We start from the raw sequence: 24,357 nt of genomic DNA on the forward strand, positions 1-24,357 counted from the left end.
CACTGGCTAGCAATCTCCCCTTCTACACTGTGTCCCACAATGCACCACAAAGGCAGCTATGGGTATTTTTGAGTATGCTCACATGACTTAGAAGGGCAGGAAGAGGTCTCTCTCGCACTCTGTTTCTAAACATCAAGACTAAGCCTGGTTACAGGTTACGTAACAGTTTGCTTTTTCTTTGAGAATGACATTAAATGGATGTAGTGGCCACAGATTGGCCTTTTTCATCCCACAGCATACACCATAGGCACACAGCTGTCAGACACAATCATACATTACTCACTAGGTCATAAAACACATTACTTAAGTTCCACACTAAAAAAAACAAACAAACCCAAACACCATTCTGGTGGGCTGCAACAGTTCTCCATTTCTTTTGGATACCTGGGACCAAACAAAACCCACCCAGACTATGTCAAAGGGCTAGTGGGCCACCATGTCATGCCTGCAAGAGACAGCCAAGCACAAGGCAGGACAGATGCAGTCAGTCAGCTGTGGTACAAGTTAATTATCAACGGTATAGAAAGGAAAAAGCATTACTTCATCTTGTGAACAGGAGATGCTGTTTTCAACAGCGTCTTCATACAAACATACATATGTACATATGAATAGAACCTCTAAGTTAATTGTATGGGTGCATGCTAAGGTGGTTCTGCTATTTGTTGCAATTGATTCACTGGGAGCTTCATAGAGAGTAGACACTCATAGACACTCATAGAGCACTGGCGCACCTGGCCACTGTATGTCTGGTAGATCAAAAGCAAAACAACATCAGAAAAGGTTAAAAAGCAGAAAAACATGCTGGTTTCAAAAGATACACAGCAAGGGATAAATACATCAGTATTATTTTAAGAAACACTGTGTATGATTTTCAAAAGGATCTCTTTATAAAAAGTAGAGGAAAGATTTCCTCCATTTTTAAAAATAAACCAAGAAATCACAGCAACTTCCTGAAATTTCAGCTTCAGCTTTACACTTCTGCTCCTTGTGGCTCCAGTGTTAATTCATTTTTCCATTCTTGATAACCAAGATGCTGTTCATGCTATTTAATGAATTTTCAGGAACACATTTACCTCTGCTATCTATTTAGCCAGATTATAAAATGTATTTTAAGCAAATTAAACTGAATTACCTAGCATTAACTATTTAATACAGTTCTGTAGAGTATTTATATTAAATGGTGTATTTTTAATTTTAATTATGTGTAATTAAAATTATAACCTTAATTGTACGTAAAGTTTGGACAACGTCCTCAGTAAGATGCTGCAACTGTTGGTCAGCCCTGAGGTGGTCAGGCAGATGGGCTATGTGACCTTTGAAGGTCTCTATTCCTACTATTCTATTTCTACTACTAAAAATGAAGCAGATAAAGCAGTGGTAGAAAGATAAATCTAGAAATAGATTCTAGTTCCCACCTGGTTCTCTTAGGAGACAATATTTTCAGTACATGGAGGTGTGTGATTTTGTGCTGTGAGAATTGATATTTTTTTTATATTTCAAAAAAATCAATATTATAAACTGCTCTACTTAATTGCTTACAGGTGCATCTCAATTAAAACTCATGAGGATTTTACTCCATTATTTACACACAAGTAATTAAGCATGTAATCACATTTGAGGCACTTTAGACTCAAACTGTTCTATAAAGCCTTAGTTTCCTAATATAAGGGAATATTTCTTTCATATCCTTTTCAGTAAGCCAGTTCTAGTCAAATCACTTCCTTCTGCTGGGGACAGACCCAAACCCAATTGTTAGGAGCCAAAAATTATCAGCTGTGCATAATTCCTGTATCCCCTGGAATACAAGCAGCTGTTTTCAGCCCTGTTTTCAGTTGGCATCTAGTGGCAGTGCCACTAATTAGCACACTTTTCTAGCAAGCTGATCATGCAAAAGAGGCTACAGAAACAGAACTCTCTCTCAAAAGCAGTGCCCCAGGACTGCAGAAAAGTAGCACAGAAATTTCTGGACTTTACTAACAAGGCTGGTTCTATGTAGGACACCTGAATTTCCAGGAATGTCCAGCTGGCACATTTCATATGTATAAAAGTTGTGATTTTTGAAAAGCTGCAGGACTTCATCTTTACCAAAAGGCTCATCAGAAATGAGTACGATCATAATTCGGAGTTAAGTGGCATTATTTTTTTCCAAAGAATTTTTAAACCCTTACTTGCATTTTTGCATTGTGTGTGCCTGGAAAGTTGCATAAAGTGTGTTGCTTCAGGGCTGCACCTAATTATATTGGGCATCCAGAAATAGGTGCATCTGACTCAGAATTTCTGCATGCTTTGCCAGCCAATCAAACCATTAGACATGCAAGTTATGGTTAAATTAAGCAATAAGACACCGCAAACTGCAAGTTGTGACTTATCGGCACACAACACACCGCAAGGAAGATCACAACAGGAAACTGTTTTAAGGTAGTAGTCGTCCTCAGCCCAGCTAAGAATATCATCATTACTGTGGCTTTGTGCACTTCGAGTCAGAGGACCTACTATGCTAACAGTGAACGTCATAAGAGAGGACTAAACATAAAATTAAGGTAAGTGCGCTAAAGCTGTGACGCCTTTGACTGCCAATTGTTGCCTATCACCTGTTTACATCTTTATAAATGCAAGTTTTCTCACTTGATAATAATCATTCTCTGTAGGCAGCATCTTCAAGCCAGGCTGAAACCCTTTTTGACTCTGACAAGCACAGAGCAGGCATATAAACACGTAGCTAGCAATTCACTCCTACGCTTTGCCATTAACCTTAACCTTTGCCATCAACAGGTGGGTGCTGTACTCTACAATGGTCCTGGACATGTGGGCAACAACGATGACCCAAACAGAAACTACTCTCCTTCAGGTCTTCCCACTGAAATGTTTCCACCACGGCAAGGTTTTACTTTATTCTCTTTTTCACAATAGTATGGAGGAAAAATATGCAAATTAATTGGGCGAAAACTGGTACCAGAGACTTCAAGAGAAAATGCATTTCATGAGAAGAATTTGAGGATATTGGTGTTCACACCACAAGAGTAGTCATTAATAGCTAGCAACTTGCACAAAGTTGCTAGGCAAAACAAAACATAATAGTAGATTAATCCCCAGATATTTTCTGTCTAGATGTTAGGAAAGCTAAAAATGAATATGACAGTAAGACAGTGGGGCAGGGCAACTACAGAGCAATTATAGTCATTGATAACCACTGCATATGCAGACAATAATGGCAGCAATTCAAGGAAAATCCTATAAGTAACCCATTCCAATACTGACAACTTTCCGTTAGCAGAGGCTTTCCATAGAACCTTTATATCCTTGCTAATTCAGCCATCCAACTAGCTTGTAAAGTCAGTTTCTAAACAGGGAGCAGGAAATCTTGAGGTTGAACTGCAATTCTGAAAGAGTTATTTCAGTTGATAGCTACGTGTCAAGCAGTGTAGCAATAAATTCTAAGCACTGGGGCAACTTGACATCAACTGCATTATATATGAATAAATACATTGGGTTTTTATGGATTGATATTATAAAGAACAGTCTTTCTCTATATTCATTATACAGCAAGCTGTGCTATTAAACACTGCTTTGCACAAAGGCTGCAAACATAATATACAATCAGCTATCAATCTAAAATATGTTTAAGAGCTATTTGAACAACTGAAGTATTTCCTATTGATTTTAGATTAGGAACGTATCCACATTCCCATGCCTGCAAAAGAACAATCATTTTCAGGAAAGAATAAAAATGTATGTCGCAAAATATGTTATTTTGTACCACATCATTTTCCAAACTCTATGGTTACTTTTGTAGCAGTATTTTAATGACTACCTTTAAAGGAAAAGCATTTTGTCACTTACAATCTCTGTTATTCATTGCAAATGGCTACAGCAAAGATCCAAAAATGTTGCCAAAAGCATATTGTGATCCATTGCAGCTGCATATGAGTTAGCATGTAATAGCCAAAGTTGATGCAGCACAAGCATTGTGAGAGCTGCACAAGAAAACAACAAAACAGCGCTGATTGATAGAAACCTGGAGGAGAATTTAAGTTATACGGCACTATTAAGATAAAGGATCCTATTACTTCAGTGATATTTTGCCTGAGTAAGGGCTTCTGGATTTAGACTGGAATTAATGGCTAGTAAACAGCTTTAGAATTTGGCTTGCCATTTATACGTGTTAAAGACTTCTCTATGCAGAAGCGCTAATGTTTGACTCAACAAACTGTAAGTCATGTTCTCTGCTTTTTTAATGAGGGTGGAAATGCATATCAGCACTTTTCATATATGTGAATATATATCTCTCTCTATATATAGTTATATACTTGAACGCACCAGAGAGTTTCCAGAAAGCCCAAAACAGCATGCTGAAACTTTAAAGGACATAAAGCTGTTCTCTTTTTTCTCTCTCAACAATGTCCATGGAGTCCTCTTGGAGGGCTGGCCATTAGCAACCTCTTCAGCTCCAATCCCATAGTTCTCTGATTGAGACTGGAGTTAATCAGAAAGCACCGAGGCAGTAAAGAATCATTAGTGCCTTAGGAAAGCAACCAGGTACAACCAAAAAGAAGAGGCTGGCAGAGCATCTAAAAAGACACTCAAAGTGAAGTCAAATATCTTCACTTTGAATGGCTTTTTGGAAAACACCTGAATTTGGCTAAGAAGACATGGAAGCTTTTCTTAATGTTTTCCTGTTGGAGTAGGAACCTTGAGACACTCATTCACGCACAAGAAAAGAAATAACCAGGTTTTTGCAGTGCTAGTTTATCCCAGGATAAAAGAGCTGACAATTTGCTTTGCTTGACTTTAGGGATGATGAAGGTACCTGAACTAACAAGGGTGAAGATTCAGGAAAGCCTGAGTTGTCTTTGTATTCGCTATGGTTGTGTGAGCAGAAAGGCCACACACTTCTTTCTTCCTTCCAGGATGTCTTCTGACATACAAAAAGGGCAAACGTGAGAGAGAACCAGGAGACACAATGCATGCACACTGCTTAATTAACACTGTGTTCTGTGATCCAACACAGAACCGAAGCTGCAGACACAGAGGACGTAGCCTACCTGGGCACAACGTGCATCCATTCTAAATGTCTGTCATCTCGAAGACAGAGAGTAAAATATCCTTTCTTCACTTTGGGTTTTGAAGAATTTATACATGGTTTTGAAAGTTTGGTAGACAGCCTCAAAAAGTCATGAGACGCTTTGCTGCTGTTAGCTCACCTGCAGCCTGTTATCCCTGCCATGCGCTGGGAAGCCATGCTGCCATTCTGCCTGTTCTTCCACCACGCATCCACTTCTCCACCTCAGCATCTTCAGGCGAAGCCAAGTAATACAGGAAGAGCTTTCATTAATCACATGATACATAACTTTCACAAAATTGTTATGCAGTGAAATTCCCAGGTTATGCAACAGTGCAATATCTGCCAAAACAAGCATCATTTTCAAGAAGTGATTAAAAAAAAAAAAAAACCCACAATTTTTGATACAGGTTTACTGAGGTTAGGTAAGTTACAAATGCATCTATGTTAGTCTGCTATTAATAGCTTACAGTTGAATGAACAACCTTTCTAACATGTGCTCCTGAGATTGCCAGACAAACTAAAAGGGAACGGTATCATTTGGTTTTTTTCCCTCTTTAATGAATCATGCAAAGTGTCCTTTCTAGTTTTGTTACTCATAAATGCAATTACAATAATTAACTAGCCAGATGCTCTGTACAACTTGCTATGAGATGTTATGATTACCAACTTTTTCCCTACACGGTCTAGGACCAAACTCCAGGCTGAGGGCAGAGGTTACAGAGCTGCAGCAATGAGCACTCAGAGCATCTGCTGAGCCCAGTCCTAAGGGTGCTGCAGGAGCTGAAACACGGGGACACTGCAAGACACAGCTTTATCCTCCTGCCAGAAAGCAGTATGAACCATATCTGCTGTGATTTGTTGCTGTCACCTGAACACCCTCTAGAGGTAGGCAAGGAAGCCCTCAGTTTGAAAAGAGAACACAGATCCACCCTGGTAACAGCCCAACCTACTAACAATGCGTGTCTGCCACAGCTCTCCTCTGATGTGAAGACAGAAGTCTTGTTAGTGAGCCATCACAACAAAGCAAACACAGCAAACACCCTGTGTGCACACAGAACGCTGCTCTGCAGTACACCGTGTTGGGAAGGACGCCGGTTCTCTGCTGGATGCTAAATGTAGGTATTGAGAGATGAGTGGGCCTCCCTAACAAACTTATCCCATTTCCGAAAGCAAAATACAGTGCAGTTCTCCTGCCTGACTCTTCTCTAACCTAGTTCAAAATCGTTTCAACTGCTCGTGTTCTCATCCAGGCTCATTTTCATCTCAGTCATAACTCACAGAGATTTGCCTCCTTTATACTGAAGACAGAGAAAAATACCATTTTACCAAGGATGATTAAATGGAAAAAACAGTCTCAATTTTGTAAAATCTAATTTCTTAAATAATGATTGCTAGTCAATTATGCATTTCAGATTCAGAAATGAATCTTAATTCAGAATTGTATCTGAAATGTCACTGTCTGCACTTTCTTAATAATCTGAGCTTTCAGTCACTATCCATTATATTATTTATGTTTAACTCCTAAAGCTGATGGTAAAAGCAAGCCAAAAAGAATACCATGACCTTTCCTTGGAAGGAGGTAATTTACACATGCAGGCAGGCGAAAAAATACTGGAGAGCAAAATCACACAAAGGATTTTTCAAAGAAACCCCTTCTCTTCTGACGCTTACTGGTGTGATATCACACTTCAGTCTGGTATGGATACTTCAGCTCCAGCTTTCCCATTAATGAACTGCAACCATAACAACGCTCAATCTAATTTTCTCGTATTTTTAGAGGTCTTTGATATTTTATAGATGTCATTAACTCAGCTATGGTTTCAAGGAGAAATTCCCTGGACAGGAATAAGACTGCACTGTAGCAACCAAATTCCTTCCTGCAGAAAAAGTCCTTGAGGATTCTATTTCTCAGCAAGCCAAAGGGCGTTCAGAAGGAGAGGAATTTCAGATGTCCCTCCACAGGTCCTCCTCAAAGTGTTCATGTAGCCGTGTCAGAGATGGGGCTGGGACTCCACTTCGGCCCTTCCTCTCAAACTACTCATATGTAAAACAGAAAAATACTGAAAGCTACTGCTGTAAGTTTAACTAAAAGCTTAGCAATTGACTTGAATAACAAGCCGACAGGTTCTTGTATTTACTTTAGCTACCAGAACACATGCACATACACAGAGCCCCAAAACACAATATTTAGCAAGAACAAGTGGCCAGAAACACAGTCAGCTAGTAAACAAAATGTTCATTATGTAGCAAAGTACTACTGATTATTTCCTCAGATATGCATACAGGGTAGAGAACTCAATAGAAAATAAAATAAGGATGCATACCATGCTTTATCTATATGTATATTTAATAAACTGATTCACATTGGTACTTGAGCTTTCTCTCTACAGAAAGCAGAAAGGGAAAAAAAAACATCAATTAAAAACATACTAATAAACATACTCTACTCTAAAATGTAAGATAAACACACATTTCTAACTTCACAGTAATAATGAGTGTCAAGTGAAGTAGATACAGATGAATTATCTCACACAATTTTCCCATCTAGGTAATTCTTTTCTCTGTACACTCCCACGAGTGCTCTCACCATGGCTCTCCCACAAATTATCTCCAGACAGTGAAATCTCATGTGGAGTGCTGCCACGTACATAATGTAACAGCTTCAACAACTTCTGGATAGGCCTTCAGCCCTCCATACAAGAGCTTCAAGTGTTTATAAAGCTTCTGAAGATACAAGTTTCTAGTAAGATGAGTTTCACTATTTCCCCAGCTGAGAGAATGCTTTTACCAATGCTCAGTTTGGTCATTTCCACCAACTGCAATGTAAGTACAATTAACTACTAAGAATACCACTAGAAAGTACATCTAAAAGCATTTTCAGGATGAATATCAAAATTCCTTCCCAAGCACACTTACAATTCAGGATCGCCACCTGCCTCCTCATAGCCTACAAGAATCCCTCAACGCTCTGGCAAACAGATTATCAGTGGAAGCCAAATCACGAGGTTAGTCAGCAGCCAGGGTGACCTCTGAAGGAGGCTCGCTTCTTTCCAGACAGCCTGTCCAAGCATCAAGTCAGATCTATTGCTTCCAAGACTAAAGGAGGAGAGAAACACATCTGTTTGAGCAACTTTTGTATTATATAAAAATAAACAGCACCTGAAGATGTTAGCAAAGCTGTTCCCCTTTTCTTCTAAATTCTGCTTCCTCTTCAGTCTATGGATGCAATTATGAATAGGACATTTTCTTGAGGAGAGAAACGTCCACAAAGAGACAAGAAATTCAATAAATCACTGATGTGCACCTGTTCTTACTGCAACTAACCGTGGAGTACACAGGAAGCATCCTGGAACCTCCCCATCAGAACCATCATTTCACCATCATCACTTCAGTTGCTAATAAAAGCAGTCAGGAGGGGCCACAGGCATGGAAAGTTCTACCTCACAGCTGCCCTTCAGGAGAGGCTCTGACACAGCTCTGAGGAGCACCCCATAGCCTCCAATACGGCTCCTGCCCACTGCACAGCTACCAGCAGGGAGCTTGCTGCCTCCCTGTACAAGCTGCTGTATGTTTCCTCCCACCAATAAGCATCCTTTTGCAGAAAGCAGCAAAGACCAAGAACATGCACTTCTCTATGGTGATGGTTTATACAATGCAGACACACAAAAAGGACTCTATGGGAACTATTATCAGCTGCACAGGAATGACAAAGGATGCACAGATTTGCTCCTTCCATCTAAGTTTACAGCACATTTCTAACCTCAGTCAGCACAACTTTCTCAGATGCAAAGAAGTGCTTTGCAAGCTGCTGAATTGGCTGTGTGATGTCTTGGCAGCAATATATCTTCTCCAGCACAGGGCCACATGAAAGGACACAGCCCACTCACCATCCCAGCTCCTGTGCTCACACCAGCTTCACTGAGCCACCACCTGTCGTGCTCTGAGAACACTGCAGTGTCACCACCAAAAGGACATGGTTGCTGATCCAGGCTGGTCTCCTGGGGAGACTGCCCTATGTTTCCAAACTCACTGTCAAACACGAGCGGCCCCCCACCTCCATGACTCACAGAAGTACATACAACACCATGTTTCGTCTTCATTTCCCCCAAAGTCCCTCTCAGGTAGGTCAGGATCCTCACACGATGTATATTTAAAAAGGACCAGCAGTAACTTTTAAGCACATCCCTGTTAACAGAGCACAGAAGAGGAAGATTTGTGCATTTGCGTTTAATGGGTAGTTCTCAGATACAATGGTTATGGATGAGCTTCGGACATATAAAGCAATTAAATTTAATGCACTAGAAGAAGTTAGATGCTATTTCTGACCGAATGATCTCAAAAAGGGCGTGTGCAGATGCTCTCATCTGAGACCCAATGTTGTTTTCCTCTCAAAGCAGAAGGATTTTACTCTCTTGGTTTTGTCACATTTGACTCGTCACCAGTATGTCAACATTTGATATAATTAAATTAAAATAATTAAAACTCTACAAGAACTCCTGAAAAACCTAATGCGTTCCCTTCTTTTAAGGAGGGAGCCCCAAAGCAAGGAGGTAGCCAAGACAAACAGGAATATATTGCTTAAATCAAGAAGTGAGCAGGTACAGAACTTCCTTTCTTCATTACTCCTAATCAGTTTAAGAGCATGATTCATTTGCTAAACTTCATTTGATACAAGTTGTGGAGATAAAATTGAATTACCCACTGAAGGCACAATAGAATAATTAAAGGAAGTAGGTATTCAATGCCTTTGAAAATCCATCTCTCCTCGAGAAAATGCTTACATACATATTTGTGTCCATCTCTGTAAAGGAAAATATGCAAGTTTATGCCTGAAGATCTTCTTCGACGAAGGCCAAGGAGAGAAATTCACGTATGTGTAGCTGAGGACTGTGCCCTGCTCGGAATCACCAGGCCCAACCACACATACTAACAAGTACTCCCGTGTTCTTTCAAGTAGAATGCCTAAGACGACACACTTCAGTGCCCAAAGTGATGAATGTTTTGCCGAGCTTCCTGTAACGCAATTACACTGCAACTCAGACAGCTAACAAAAGAAAAATCTGCTGTTACATGGAAAATTGAACACACTCCTTGATCAAGTACAGATGAACTGTAAGACAGCCTTTGAACTTTTAATTGATATATTAAAGGAATTTTACTTTGACATAAGCGTAGCAACTGCTTAATAATACTTTGCAATTGATAAAACCACACAGTTGATGAATTTTCTGCCTTGACTGAGCTGCAGTGGCAATCCCTTGGGCAATCAGTCTGCTCTCTTACAGGAAACCTGCAGATCAAGCTCTCAGTAACATCTCTCTCAGAAAACAGAAAGGGAAGATAATACACAAGTTTTCCCCAATTTAGTAGTTCACATAATGCATTTACAAAAGCAAATTTCAGTACACCAGCATTAAAAACAAAAACAAGAATGCATGCTCTGTTGTGTGAATGGTTTGCAAAGAGAAAGAGCAAGACTTATTGTACAAAAAATGCACACAAAAAAAAATCTGCCTTATCAGAAAGAATGTAGCAAATAACAGCAATTCTGTTTACATGTTAAAGATTTTTCATTACTTAGTACCTTTCTAGTGTCCTACTCCTTCTTATTTTACCTGCACGAAGGAGACCCAGCTTTCCTTCAACTGAAATCTGTGGCAAATATCATTAATTTTCATCAGACTTAAAATTTAGAGTAATGGAAATACGACCACAAAAACCAGGTGGAAAATTTTTTGTCTGTGAGCTATTAAGAAACAACCACCCTACAGCACTGAGTTTTCAGCGTTAGAAGTTTACATTATCTAGGAATAAATACTTTTATTTTCCCTGTGCAACTCTTCTTTTCCCCCCTGAAAACATGAATAAAATTACAGAATGTGCTTTTCCATTAAGGCTATCAAAAAAAGTTTCCCTTCATTTTCATGAGTACTGGTATCATATTAATGATGATTATTCTAATGAATAGTGAATGAATTATTAAAGATGGAATGACCTCTGGTATTCCATTTGGTTGACGCTAGAAGTTAACTGCAATTATAGAATTTTCTTTTTTAGCTCAGTTCTACTTCTACCCAATTCAAGAAACTTAATTCATCACAAACAGCAGTATAATACGGTGAATAGCTATTAAAAATACAGTCAAATTTGGAGGACTGGAAGCTCATCAGAACTGCCCAACTACATAAAATGAAAATAAATGTCATGATAAAGTCGAAGACTGCAGAAACTTGAAAACTATTAAAGGAAAAAGGTCCCTAGCCCATTAAGCCACCACCTAGAACCTCCTGTGCAAATCTGTCACACAAACAGTGTCTTACAGGCAATTAAAATCTTCCTAAAATCTTCCAGGCAGTCTCTAAAGCAGCTACTCCTTTGAGACAGCATATACTTAATGCCACATAACGTATTCATAGATCATCCTGCCCCTGGCCAAAGTCTGTAAATCCAAGCAATATTTCTCACCGTACGAGGCCACAGAAAGTTGATCAAGAGTCTTCACCCTATACAAGTCACTCAATAAGCAAGACAAGAAACGTCACTTCCAAGACTGATAAAGAAAGAAAAGCGTATAAAAGGCAGAATCATTACCCCTCAAACACAACACTAAATGTAAGATTATAAAATGAGGAGGAAAATTACAGCCACAAAGCAATGTCTCACTCGCATCAAGAATACAGTAGGAGAAGAAATGGAGAAGACTCCACTCAGGCTGTACATTTATTTAAAACTACTGAAGGCAAGTACTAATGTACTACATGAACCGCCTCATTAACCACATACACAGCTCAATCTCATTTAAGAAATAAACATTAGGACAGAAGAAAGCCCATGTGCATAAACTTCCACCAGTTCCAGCCCTGGTGACTTACCTAAAGTAAATCTTTTGTTCTCTTATTTCTAGGAAGTTGAGGAACAGTTCTGATTTTTATGGCAGAGCAGTATTTCTCCTGGACCATTACTGTTAGGTCAGAAAACAAGGTAAGTACAAATGAGGGAACTGGAGAAATCAAGCCTGAGGAGTAAAATGTGAAACAGTATTTTGCTAAGGTAAGTGAAAACCACTTCTTACGCACATCACATGATACACTGCCAATCCTGAAGATCCTCACGAAGGCAACAGTTTTCCAACAAAAACTGAACAATAGAGAAGTTATTACGCAGTGCCCACGATAGGGTTCCAAGAGAGGAATGCCACCCATGAACAGTGGTAGGAAAGCACAGGAATGAAGCCTTGTTGCCCATCTGATCTTCTCTGAAGTTCACAGAGAAAGCACAAAGAGCTCTGAAGACTCATGTACATGCGTGGTTAGAGTACGAGTGAGATGCACTGCAAAAGAGCATACAGGAAGTGAACATAAAAACCTAGGAAGTCCAATTAAGAGAAGAATAGAGCTCTGCATCTGGTGCAGACAAAAAAAAAAAAAAAAAAAAAACAACCCAAAACACCAACAAACAACAACATGCTTCCACATGGGCACACAGTAGCACCAGTGAAAAGGGCCTTCATTCTACATGGCTTCACACTGAGGCAACCAGTTGTCCCCCCTCAAGCAAAGTGACGAGGGATGGGCAGAACCTGGTAGAGACCCAGGAGAGCAACCAAGAAGGTCTGGGGCCTTGAGTATGTGCCTCAAATAGAGATTATAGGGAGCTAAGCTCATTCAGTCTGGCAAGAGAGTGATCTACCAGTTGACTGGCAGCTCACAGCAAGTCGAGCAGCCTGCAACGCCTGGAAGGGAAACTACAAGGATAAAGAAGTCCTATCCTTCTTGACAGTGTCAGATGGTACAAAAAGGGACACCTGAGAGGTTCAGATTAACTCTCCCCAATGACCAGGCCTGCAGCAGGTTCCCCAGCAGGGCTGTGACCCACGTTCAAGACCTATGCAGACAAAGACTGGTTGACATAAACAGGAAGAGAGTGTCTTCCAGTTGGGCTGGAAAAAATACCAAGATCCTCTCCAAAGAATGCTTCAAGGAGAAATGTGCACACACACAGAATCATGGACTGCCTCAGATGGAAAAAAATCCTGCGGATTTCTACTGAAGTGCATCGAAGTCTTCACCATCATTCACTCCCTGAAAGAAAACAGTTATTAAACTTTAGGTGGCAGTTACAGAGCTTTAAATTTTTTACCTCCTCAGCGTCTAATAAGAGTAACATGGCTTTGCCACACCATTTATATTGTCAACTCTCCTAACGCTTGCTATTTGTAAATATCATACCATTATTTGTTTTTTAAATAAATAAATAAAAATACATTGTTATCCTAACAATAGCAGGCCCTGGCTCTGAAATGGTACTTGAAAAGATAAAAGCCATAGTTCTGCCTACAGAACACCTGGAATGAGTTCATTAGATGCCTGCAGATGGATAAAATAATGTGACAAAATCATTTCTCCTGCTTTCTGTTAGGCAAGTATTTAGGGTGTTGCACATTACTGTGTTTCTAACCATGGTGTGGAACCTCCCTAATTATACATCATATCCCGCTGCACAGTATATGATGCAGCACTGTCAGCTCAGACGCAAAGATACTGCCGTTCAACAGCCATCTGATCACCAGTAAGAGATGTCCTGAGAGCAGATGTGGGAAGCTAAAATAGCTAGTTAGATTTTTATGGCATTGCTAGATCTTTTTCAGAAATCACTTTCCAGCCTTTTTCCATCCAGAACGCAAAAGAATGAGAAGATCATACTGGGTCACACACTCATCTAGCCTTGTATCTTATCTCCTCCAGCAATGGCCAGTAGAGGAGGCCCATGGAAACATCAGTACAGGTCATGCAAAGTGATACGCACCCGGCCCTGCAATTTGTGATTCAGAAGCTTCCAGAGCAAAAGGTGATGGCTTCGTAACGATAAGGACATTGCCACAACAAATGTCAAAGACTTTTGCACATAATTTATTAAAAAGAAGTCAGTAAGAAACAGAAACTTTATGATTCCTGAAATAAATCCAACGTGTTAAAATCAGGAAAGTCATGCAACTAATTATAACCTAGCAATAAAAACAGTTTCAAAGGGTAGTATTTCTTCTGAACTTCTCATGCCACTTCTTTTTCAGAGCGTTAATTAAGAATAAAGACAATACAAAATCCTGATGACGGCTGAAGATGAAACCCAGAGTTAAATTTGCAACAAATCTGGAATTCCTCTTTGATCATTGCAAGGCAATGTCTACACTTTCTTATCAAACCAAACCACCAAAAATAATCTAAATAAACAACAGCAACAACAGAAAGAAATCCTACGACATCCCAAGACAACCCTTCCAAGGAGTCAGAATATTAGAGCATTCTAACACACCTCCAACGTGCATTAAGTATGTACATACTCCACGTGTAGGTGATGTGGTGTGGCATAAATACCTCATTAGCCAGAGTTTAAGTTACTGACTCATTACTCATAAATGGTATAATTTTCTTTTCTGATTTCATAAGCGCACGCACTTCAAGAGTTCCTAAATGAGTAAGAACAGAAGACTGGTACTTGCAGTAAAGACTTCAACTAAGGCTGCTATGCAAAGCGCTACTGAGATACACAGAAAGGAACGTGTAATTTATGGCTCTGCAACCCAGCACAATTATACTGAAGTCAAAGGGCCACGCTCGAGAGTAAATTGTTCACCTGGTAGCAAAAGTTCGCAGAGCAGCTGCCTTTGGCAGCACTTTACAAGTTTGGATTTACAAATAAATTAACCAACTGGCTTCCAAATGTAGGTCACAACACCTGCCCTCAAGTGGCTGCCCAATTTTCTCCCTGCTTTGAAAAGACGAATAGGAGTAAGAGCAAAGCGGGCATCATCCTCAGCTCTCAAGCATTTTACCCGATGGAAATGAGAAATGAAAATAGCATTACTGAGGTGGTTTCTTATTTGCAACCAGTGCTTAATTCTCCCCTTTTCATTTCAAAAGCAACAGGCAGGCCTAAATAAACCCACACATCTAAGACTTCAGACTGAAACTCTGAAAGCACCCTTGGGTTATTTCAGCCCCGCATATTAGCGTGAGCTTCATTTCAGAACACTGATCTAGACGTCGGGCTCACAGCAGAGAGCCCATTCATTCCTGAAGCAGAAATAGTGCCGAGCTATAACGGGCTCTGCGGAGTCAAGAATAGCTTAGCAGGGGTAGCAGTGGACATCTCATCCACATACGCGGTGATGTCTTCTCAACTCTGAGCTATTTCAAGACTTTTTTTTTCCTCCCTGACCCTGTCAGGGAGTATGTTTTCCAAGATGCATTTGTATTCGATCAGGTGGATGGAAAAAGCGAGCCAGGAACAGCAACAGTATTATCTGAATATCTGGCAGTCATTAAATTAGAATTAAATAAATACATTAATCGGATTTATAGACAGGCAATGGAGATGCCTGACAAACTGGTATCCTATGGAACCCCAAATATGACTTAAAGACAGGAGCTGTAGCATCACGGATCCTTGAAGGTAACAGTATCGCTAGGCACCTCTACATTACAACAATGTTTCGAGCTCTCTCACACAGATTTGCTCAGATAAAAGATAGAATGTTGGCATTTTCAGCTGCCAAAATTGCCATTTGCAATTAAAAATTAAAACTGGCACCCATTCCATGCAGGCAATTATCTAAAGGCAGCTGGCGATCTTCCTTGTTTACAGTGCTGCTGTGTCATGACTTCACTCTGTTTGGAAATTCACTTTTTTGGTTTTTTTTTCCTCTTTTTGAGGGTTAAACTTGTCAACTTTATTTCCAGTTTAAACTTTATTCATTTTAATGGTTTTCGTGGTGAAGTCAAAGATCCCAAACTGCAGTTTACGGGCTTTTCCATGGCACTGCAGTGCGACAGCTCCTGGCAGCGCGGCGATCCTCACGCCCTTCCCTACGCGCTGCCTATAGGATACCACCTGTAGGAACCCAAACAGCACAAGCTTCGAAACCGACGCCCTCCAGGAAGAAAAGTTCAGCCTGTGTCTGATCTGCGCAGCCAAACGGCAGGGGCAGCTCTACCGAGCGGCCGCAAACCCTCGTGCTGAAGGCGTGACAGCGCTACGCCCATTTCTGCCGCTTAGCGCCCGCAGCAGCAACGTCGGTTCTCCCCGGTCAGTGCGGCCGCGGAGCATCCCGCAGAGCGGCACAGCGCCGCACTCTCGGGCAGAGCACCGCTCCACCTCCGAGCGTTTCTCTTCGGCGGGGTTCGGGACCGCCCCGCTGCCGGGCGAGGAGCGCTCCCCGCGTGCCACACCGCGTTCGGTTCCCCATCCCCGGGCAAAGGGCCGTGCGCCCCGCGGGCCCTCCCCACAACGGTACCGGAGTCCCGAACGGCGGAGACCTCCGGGAGCTGAGGAACAACCGCGGGGGAATCGGTCCGAGTTTCACAGCTGTGACGGCAACAGGACGCGGTCAGCGCCGCGCTCCTCGAAACGATGAGAAGCGAAAGGAGGAGTCAGTCGCGCAGAGAAAGAGCAGAAATGTCACAGAGCTGAGGGCAAGGCACGCGGTCTCAGAGCCGACGCTCCCCCTCAGCGCTTCCCCGTCCCCCCCCAGCCGGGCGCACCCCGGGTGACCGCACGCGCGTGGAGGGGCGAACACGGCGGGGGGTGCGGGGGGAAGCGGGCGGAGTGCGGCCAACTTCGGCACCGCGCTGCTCCTCCCGTTCGGCGCTGCGGGGCCCCTCGCGGGCCGTCCCGCCGCGGGGTGCGGGGGCGCGCACACAGCCGGGCACAGCGCGCCGGGCGGCTCTCGCGGCGCCGCAGGTGGCAGCGGCTGCCCCGCTCCCGGCTCGGGGCCGTTCGGGGCGGCGAGGGGATGGGGATGAAGCGGCGAGGCCGGGACGCGACGGGCTGGGCGGGGAGGGGGTCGGTACTCACACGAAGGCGTGGTAGACGAAGGCCCAGCCGCGGGGCCGCTCCAGCACGTTGTACAGGTAGTTCTGCAGCCGGCGGTACTTGGCGTTCCGGCGGCAGCTCGGCCCGCTGCTGTAGGACAGCGGTTTCCCCAGCAGGCTCATGCGGGCGCCGTGCTTCCCGCGGCGGCCCTCCCGCAACCCGGCGGGGGCGGCCGCGCCGGCGGTGCCCAGCAGCAGCAGGCCGTCCCCGCGGGCCGCCGCGCTCGCCAGCGTTCTGCCCCGGCCCGATTCCACATCCTTCATGCCCGCCGCCGCCGTGCCGCTCTTCATCCAGAGCCCCGCCGCGCCGCCCTCCTCCCCGCCGCCGTGGTTGCGGGGCATGGCATCACCCCGGGCGCCGGGGCGGGCGCCGGGGCCGCGGCGGAGCAGGGCGGCCAGGCACCCCGCGGCGGCGGCCCGCAGCGAGCAGCGGGAGCCGAGGCTCTCCGGGCGGCGCCCGCGGGGCGCGGGGGCGCGGGCCACTTTGGGCGCCCGGCGCGGCGGGCCGGGCTGCGGCAGCTTCGCGGGGGCCCCCGCGGGCGCGCCCTCCTCCTCCTCCTCCTCCTCCTCCCGGGCGGCGGGGCCCCGCCGCCGGCCCCCGCAGCGCCGCCCGGCGTGGCTCCGCGGCCCGGGCGAGCCGGCGGCTCGGAGCGCCGGACGGGGCTCGGCGGTGCCTCTCGCCGCCCCTCTCTCGCTCCGGGCGGGCCGGGTGAGCTGCCGATCCCGCTGCGAGCGGCGGAGAAAGTCGGCGCCGGCGGGCGGCGGGCAGGACGCGGCGCCCGCGGGCTAGGAGCCCTCTCGACAGATGTCCATTTAAGTCCGAGAAAGTCCCAAAAGTGCGGCGGCGCGGGGGAGGCTCGGCCGGCGGCGGGAACGCGCCGGCTGCGGACGGAGAGAGCGGCCGGTCCGGCGCGGGAGAGCCGCCGGGAGTCCCCCGCGAGGGGACGGCGCGGTCCCGCGCTCCGCTTCGGCTCTTCCGCCGTTCCCCGGCTCCGAGCGAGCAAATCCCGGGAGCGGCGGGGGCTGCCCGGGTCCGCGGTTCCCTCCCGGCGCGCGGCGGCTCCGGCCCCGACGCGGTGCGTCCGGAGCGCAGCGGTGCGGCCGCGCGGTGCCCGAGCAGCGCCGAGCAAACAAAGCTCCCCCTGCCGAGAGCGGCCCTTTAACGCCCCGGCGCATCAAGGTGAGCTCGCGGGAAAAAAAAAAAAAAAATCCACCCCTCCACGCCGCAGGCGCGGCCACTCCGCGCCTCCCCGCCCGGCGCCGCGCCGCCGTTGGCCGCCGCTCGTTGCCCGGGGCGCGGCGGTGCCCCCCGGCTCCGGGGGACCTCTTCGCGGCCGCGGGGTGCGGGGCACACGCGGGGCCCTCATCGGTGGCTTATTGGGAAGGGTGGGTGGCACCGGTTTTGCGGCTTGAGCGCTGTCGTGTGAAAACAGGGCGCTGATTCGTGTTGGGCTATTGGAAGTTGGTAACGTGGACTCCGGTGTCGTGTGAAAATCAATAGGGGCGTTCTGAAATACAATTAAATGGTGGCCTGGTGTTTTTTATTATTGCCTTACTAGTGGCCAGTTAGAGGCCGGGCTCTCAAGAGGTTAAGACACACATCTCCAACTTTCAGAAGAGAAGCAGCAATGTTGTGGGTGACGACATCAACTTGTGCCTCTCCAAAGCAACGTGGAGGCATCAGCAGTGCCCCCAGAGCCCCCCAGTCAGCTGTCTTTTAAGTAGAGAGCTCTGTCTTCTTCCCTTCTTCATTGCACTTCCTCCTCCCCAGCAGGCAGCTGCACACAGGCAGCTGCACACAGGAACTCACATGAGCTGCAGCGGCCACTCGCACTCACGGTATGGTGTGGAAGAAAGAGCACACATGTCAGAGCAATGTTAAGGAGTTGCTCTAAGTATCCACAGCAACCCTATTAATATTTAAGCTTTCCAGTGGCACACATCTACTCCTTCTTTGAATTGTAAATCGAGTTAGTTAATCCTTCATTTACCACTTGTTTGCATTTCTGTGTTTCGATATGCAAAGGTTCGTTTTTGTCCTCGTTGACAGCACAGTGTGTGCAGCACAGCATGCCTCAAACCAGCAGGGCCTCAGTGCTGGGCTTAGGCTTTCCTCTTCCTGGCCTTAGTCAGTGGAATTAAATGTTGGAGGATGGATGCTCTCAAGTTCTGGAAACCTGAACTGTGCCATCAAGCTGGGGTGTGCGTGGTCCTGTGTGGTGGGCAGCCTCTGCTCAGCATCACCAGTCCTGCATCCCCATCCCACATCCCTATCCCCATCCCGCATCCCTGTCCTCATCCTGCATCCCTGTCCCCATCTCATGTTCCTGTCCCGTATTCTTGTCCCCACCCCACATCCCTGTCCTCATCCCTGTACCCCATCCCATGCCCTGTCCCAATCCCACATGCCTATCCTCATCCCCATCCTGCATCCCTGTCCCAATCCCTGTCACCATCTCCGTCCCCATCCTCATCCCCATCCCCATCCCTGTCAGCCTGGCCTTGGGCAGCACTGTGACCACACGCTGTCACAGAACCACACACAAGCATTGCCAGTGAGAGGATCAAGGCTAAAAACCGGGCGTGTGCGCAATAAACTACCAAAATGAGTGAACTTCTGCTCCCGCTGTACTTTTGGCCATCTGCTAAGAAACATCGTTATAATTCTGTGCCCTCTAGTGGTGCTTAAAATCATCTATTAATTTAACTAATAGTGCGGAAAGCAGCCTGCGAGCACAAATGGTTTGGGGCAGTACTGAAATGCGGGCATGCGTGCCAGCGCAGCGAGAAGAAAACACATTAATTAACGTGCTGAATTAATATTTTATTTCCACTATGTGTATTTTCCCATTTATTCTTTTATTAAATATGTATTACGGAGATTGATGGCAGTTGATCTAATCCCTGCTTGTTAACGTGTCACATAGCTGGAGCATGATGTGCTGGTGGGACTGAACAGACCCAAATGCAGCTGCTGGCCCTGCACCAGGCAGAAGGGCGGTGCTCTGTGTAGGAGCTCACCCTCCTCTAAGTGCACATTGCAAAATAAGGTCCTGAATTTATACGACAACAAATTCCCCTGATATTTTGGCTTCAGATTATATAATACCTACAGGGGTGAGTCGTGTGAAATTCTAGCGTGCCCGCATGGTGTAAGGTCGTCCTGGGTTCAGGTGTCAGTAAGAAGATCCACTTGACGAAATCTCCAAGGCAAGAATATCCCAAGGAATCTTGTTTTCCAGGCCTGCAGATACAGCACGTCCCCCCACAGGCAGATTGAGAGATGGCACGCTAAGCATCTCTCTGCTTTATGGCAATTGAAAACAGTGTGTGCTTCCCAAACCATAATTCACAGTTTTTAAGGTGATGTTGCATTATTACAAATGTATACATCGAATGTTACATATACTGATTTGTGGAAGAGTTGGCTGGTACATGCCATCTTTTCTGGTCAGGTGCAAAATGTGACAATTGCTTGGGATTTTCAAGATTTTCTTTCCAATCTGTTGCTCACAATATGCTGTCTTAGATCAGCATTTCTGGGCTCTATTTTAATAAAAGAGAGGAAACTTCTTAAATGGGAATGATACTCCCTCATCTCCTTATTTACAATCAATTACGTTTCTCCAAAAGCACGTAAAGCTCTTTTCTAAGAACCAATGTCTTTGTAAGCTTCAGTTTCATACCTGTCGAGGGGTGGGAGAAATTCATTCTTGTCAGCTTAAATTCATGGAGCAGCATAAGGCAGTCCAAGGCTGCACGAGAGTATGGTGCAAATCTCAGCCATACAGCGGCTGCTTTGAGCAGCCCAGTGCACGCTGCAGGGCCAGCGTAGCAACCGTTTGCAAAGGTCAGCTTACTGCCGTATCATGTTTTGAGTTCATCCGAGTTGCTTGTTAATAACCTTTTTTGTGTTATGTAATACTGCGAGGTATCGTGTGCGCTCTAGTTTTGCACCTCTGTGTAAGATTTTTAGCTTTCTGTCTAATTATATGGAGAAAGGGATCCACGGAGCTATTCTTGATGCCAGGCATACAGGAGTCAGAAGCAGGTTTTCAAAGCAATTAGGTGTTAGGACTAATTCATTCGTTATGTGGGATCGTTGTGTGGCTGGTAAGACACGGTGTGCATCTCTATGAAACCCTAAATGAAGCATCACCGTTGTGTAATAAGTCATTAGCAGAATGTCAGATGGGGTGAAGAGCACGGTAGGACACGTATTGCAAGTTGTCTGGCCGGTGCACGCAGTTTGCTAGCAACTGTAGCAGGACAGTTGTATATTAATATTAATATTCTAAAATGTTGGAATATTATATGTTACATTAATACTCCAAAATGTCGGAATGCTTTCCTCTAAGCTTCTTAGACATAAATGAGAGAAGCAAGGCTGTCGGAAGCATGAGGCATTGCATGCACTCAACAAGGCATTCGTCATATCCCTTAATCTTGGCCTAAGGGGACCACCTTCAGGAGTAATTTAGTTTTGATGTCCCTTTTATGTATTGACCTCGCTGTTAGACTGCCATGAGGTTGCTGTCTCCATGAAGAGCTGTCCTGAGACCAGACTTTAATTTCAAGCAGATCACGACCTTTACTCTGGGATATTGCCAGCACAGCCTAAACCTTCGTCCAAGTACAAGATGTGAAGGCCTCACACTCAATACCTTGGCTTCCATGGATGGAGGTCGGCCAGAAACACTTCTGTCCAGTTATTACATCTTTAAAATCCAGGACCAGTGTCCAAACCACTGCTGGTGGTGCCCATGCCCTGAGCCTTCCTCCACAGGAACCAGAGGAACAGCTTGGTCTCCTCTCCATTCCCAGTCCAGCTCAAAGGCAGAAGCTCCTGGCCTGGCTTTTGTACCCTGCAGCTGCCCCAGCAAAACACACATTTTGCTTCCTGACATCTTGCATTTCCTCTCTCTCATGCCTGATAAGATAATTAATTGATTCCACGAATTCCTACTTAACTAAATATCTAAACAGCATTTCCTATTAATAAGGTATGCCTCACTGTAAGGTCATTGCCAACTCTCAATACTATCATACTATCTCTTTTATGTTGATCTCTCCTACTTTCTGTTTCATTTTCTGTTATTTCTACCATTCTGTGGGGCTTTTCTTCCCTCCTTCCTATGCATCCTTCCTGTGTTTCTGCTATCTGGACTCTTGAGCAAACACTGCTGCCCAAACACCAGGCCTTTCGTATCCTATGGGGGCAGCTCTTCCTGATTGCAGGATCTGCTCTGTAGATCATTCTCATTCTCTGATTTAAAGAAAACAAAACATTTGCTTCATGGGGAAAAAAAAAAAAAAAAGAATGTCCATACTGAGATTTGCAGAGCAATTTTACTACACAGGAGCTGGGAATATGATATAAGCATAATAGAATCATAGAATCCTCCAGTTGGAAGGGATCTTTAAAGTCCAACTCCTCTGCAATGAGCAGGGACATCTACAGCTAGATCAAGTTGCTCAGAGACTGGTCCACCCTGGCCTTGAAAGTCTCCAGGGATGGGGCAATCATATCTCTGGGCAACCTGTTCCAGTGCCTCACCACCCTCACTGTGAAAGACTTTTTCCTTATATCCAACCTAAATCTACCCTATTTAAGTCTGAAACCATTTCCCCTTGTGCTACCCCAATGGACTTTGCTAAAGAGTTTGTCTCCTTCTTTCCTGTAGCTCCCCTTCAGATACTCAAAGGCTTCTATGAGGTCTCCCTGGAGCCTTGTCTTCTCTATGCTGCACAGCCTCAGCTCTCTCAGCCTGTCCTAGTAGGAGAGGTGTTCCATCCCTTGGATCATTAAAAGAATATGAAATAGATATTTTTCCAGGTACAAAAGATTTCATTTCTCAAAATATTTAGATTTTCAATATTGCATTCTCCAAAATACATAGACGCTTTGCAGAAAATAAGCCCATCACAAATGTTAATGTTTAATGCAGTCTTTTGTAGCCAAATACAATAAGAAGAGAGAATCTTGGGATATTGGCTTCTAAATATTGGTTGTTTTTTTGTTTTCTTTTGTTGTTGTTGGTTTTTTTAATCAAGGATAGGAATGCAATTTGGTGAGTTTGAAGTTGAGTTCCTTCAAACTGATGCAGTGACAACCCACAGCAAACCTGTAGAAACAAGGTAAATTAAGAATATTGAAATAAAAATAGGTGAAACAGAAATAAACCCATGAAATGAAAGGAAAAAACAAACAAACAACAACAACAACAAAAAAAACCACTCCCAAACTGAGACCCCACACAGTCAAAATTTCAAAATGGAAACATTTTAGAAATCTTTAGGCCTTAGTAATGGCTACTTAGGAATTAAGCAAAATGGGGGAGGTTGTGATGAGGAGGAGTCTGGCCTCTTCTCCCAGGCAACAAACAGGACCCAAGGAAATGGCCACAAGTTGTGCCAGAGGAGGTTTAGGTTAGACATAAGGAAAAACTCTCTTCTCTCAGAGGGTGGTCAGGCTCTGCAATGGCCTGTTCAGGGAGGTGGTGGAGTCACCGTCCCTGGCAGTGTTCAGGAGGTGTCTGGATGAGGAGCTACGAGATATGGTTTAGTGGCTTGTGGTAGCAATGGTAATGAGAGGACGGTTGGACTAGATGATCTTGTAGGTCCTTTCCAACCTTGTGGTTCTATGATTCTGTGATTCTATGAGTTTATGATTCTATGACTCTTTTTTTAGGCTTCCAGTGTAGGAGATAAGTGGTTTGGATTTACTTCTGTTTTTTTTTTTTTTTTTTTAAATTGCCATTTATTTATTTATTTGTCTGTTTGTTTGTTTGTTTGTTTTAGGAGGGATATTCTATGAAAGCTCAGCTTGATTCTTTGTTAAGAAAATTCTTTGAAGGCACAACAATATATAGGCAATATATATATATATATATATAAAATGTAGCCGTGACAGTCATCACAGTTCTTACTGAGCACCTTCATAGTTTTCCTCTGAAAATGACTATTTTCTGTGAAATATTTAAAGTTACAGGGGGCTCAGTTATCTGAGACACTATAAATAAGTTTCTTCTCTAAAAATAATCTAAACTTTACGTATGGGAGGTGTGCAAATTTTTGTTCTCTGTATCATATACATACAAGAAAATCTATGCAGAGTAGGATGGAGAGAGCCGGATGCTTCAAGTGCTCCTATCCCAGGGTGCTTTTGCTTCTGAAATGCTGAGGTTCCCCAGGCTTGGCTCTGGGATAGCAACGCTGAGGCCTGAGGGAGCCCTTTAGCTGCTCACCGCTGGGTCAGGTGGGCAGGGTCAGTAATTGTGTGTGTGGTACATTAGGGGACATTCCCTCTGCCAATTTAAAAGGTTCCTTTTTTGGCACCCTGGCTTCTATGACCCTCACAAGGAGGCACCTGTACGTCTTATACAGTACTGAGATGGTCTAGCCCTAACATAGCAGTCTGGTTTC

General features: G+C 44.5%; 2 protein-coding genes and 2 long non-coding RNA genes across 9 annotated transcripts in view; 2 read left to right on the forward strand and 2 right to left on the reverse strand.

Annotated features, from left to right (window-relative positions):
- The window catches only part of LOC121110204, a 31,638-nt gene extending 19,319 nt beyond the window's left edge, over positions 1–12,319 (reverse strand). Inside the window, exons 1-2 of the long non-coding RNA XR_006939003.1 lie at positions 7,979–12,319; positions 5,202–5,291 (exon numbers count right to left, since the gene is read on the reverse strand). This is a non-coding gene — a long non-coding RNA (uncharacterized LOC121110204). The remainder of the gene's footprint in view (positions 1–5,201; positions 5,292–7,978) is intronic.
- The window catches only part of KCNQ5 (potassium voltage-gated channel subfamily Q member 5), a 263,525-nt gene extending 246,084 nt beyond the window's left edge, over positions 1–17,441 (reverse strand). For all 3 annotated transcript variants that reach the window (XM_040697580.2, XM_025148953.3, XM_015284764.4), the window contains exon 1: positions 16,916–17,441. In XM_040697580.2, coding sequence (XP_040553514.1) covers positions 16,916–17,274 — 359 coding nt within the window. In that variant the 5' untranslated portion in view covers positions 17,275–17,441. The remainder of the gene's footprint in view (positions 1–16,915) is intronic.
- Positions 2,368–12,518, forward strand: LOC107053124. Of its 4 annotated transcripts, none has more exons than XR_005858212.2 (5): positions 2,368–2,540; positions 2,773–2,881; positions 5,750–5,947; positions 6,035–6,177; positions 7,611–12,518. It is a non-coding gene; the product is annotated as an uncharacterized LOC107053124 (long non-coding RNA). The 4 variants fall into 4 exon arrangements; XR_001466115.4 differs by having other exon boundaries at positions 11,967–12,518; XR_005858213.2 differs by having other exon boundaries at positions 4,908–5,947; positions 6,035–12,518.
- The window catches only part of LOC124417859 (translation initiation factor IF-2-like), a 68,504-nt gene continuing 61,419 nt past the window's right edge, over positions 17,273–24,357 (forward strand). The window contains exons 1-2 of the mRNA XM_046939588.1: positions 17,273–17,373; positions 17,761–18,112. Coding sequence (XP_046795544.1) covers positions 17,273–17,373; positions 17,761–18,112 — 453 coding nt within the window. The remainder of the gene's footprint in view (positions 17,374–17,760; positions 18,113–24,357) is intronic.

The sequence above is a fragment of the Gallus gallus genome, chromosome 3 (genome assembly GCF_016699485.2).
Source record: "Gallus gallus isolate bGalGal1 chromosome 3, bGalGal1.mat.broiler.GRCg7b, whole genome shotgun sequence".
In the NCBI taxonomy this organism is placed as follows: domain Eukaryota; kingdom Metazoa; phylum Chordata; class Aves; order Galliformes; family Phasianidae; genus Gallus; species Gallus gallus.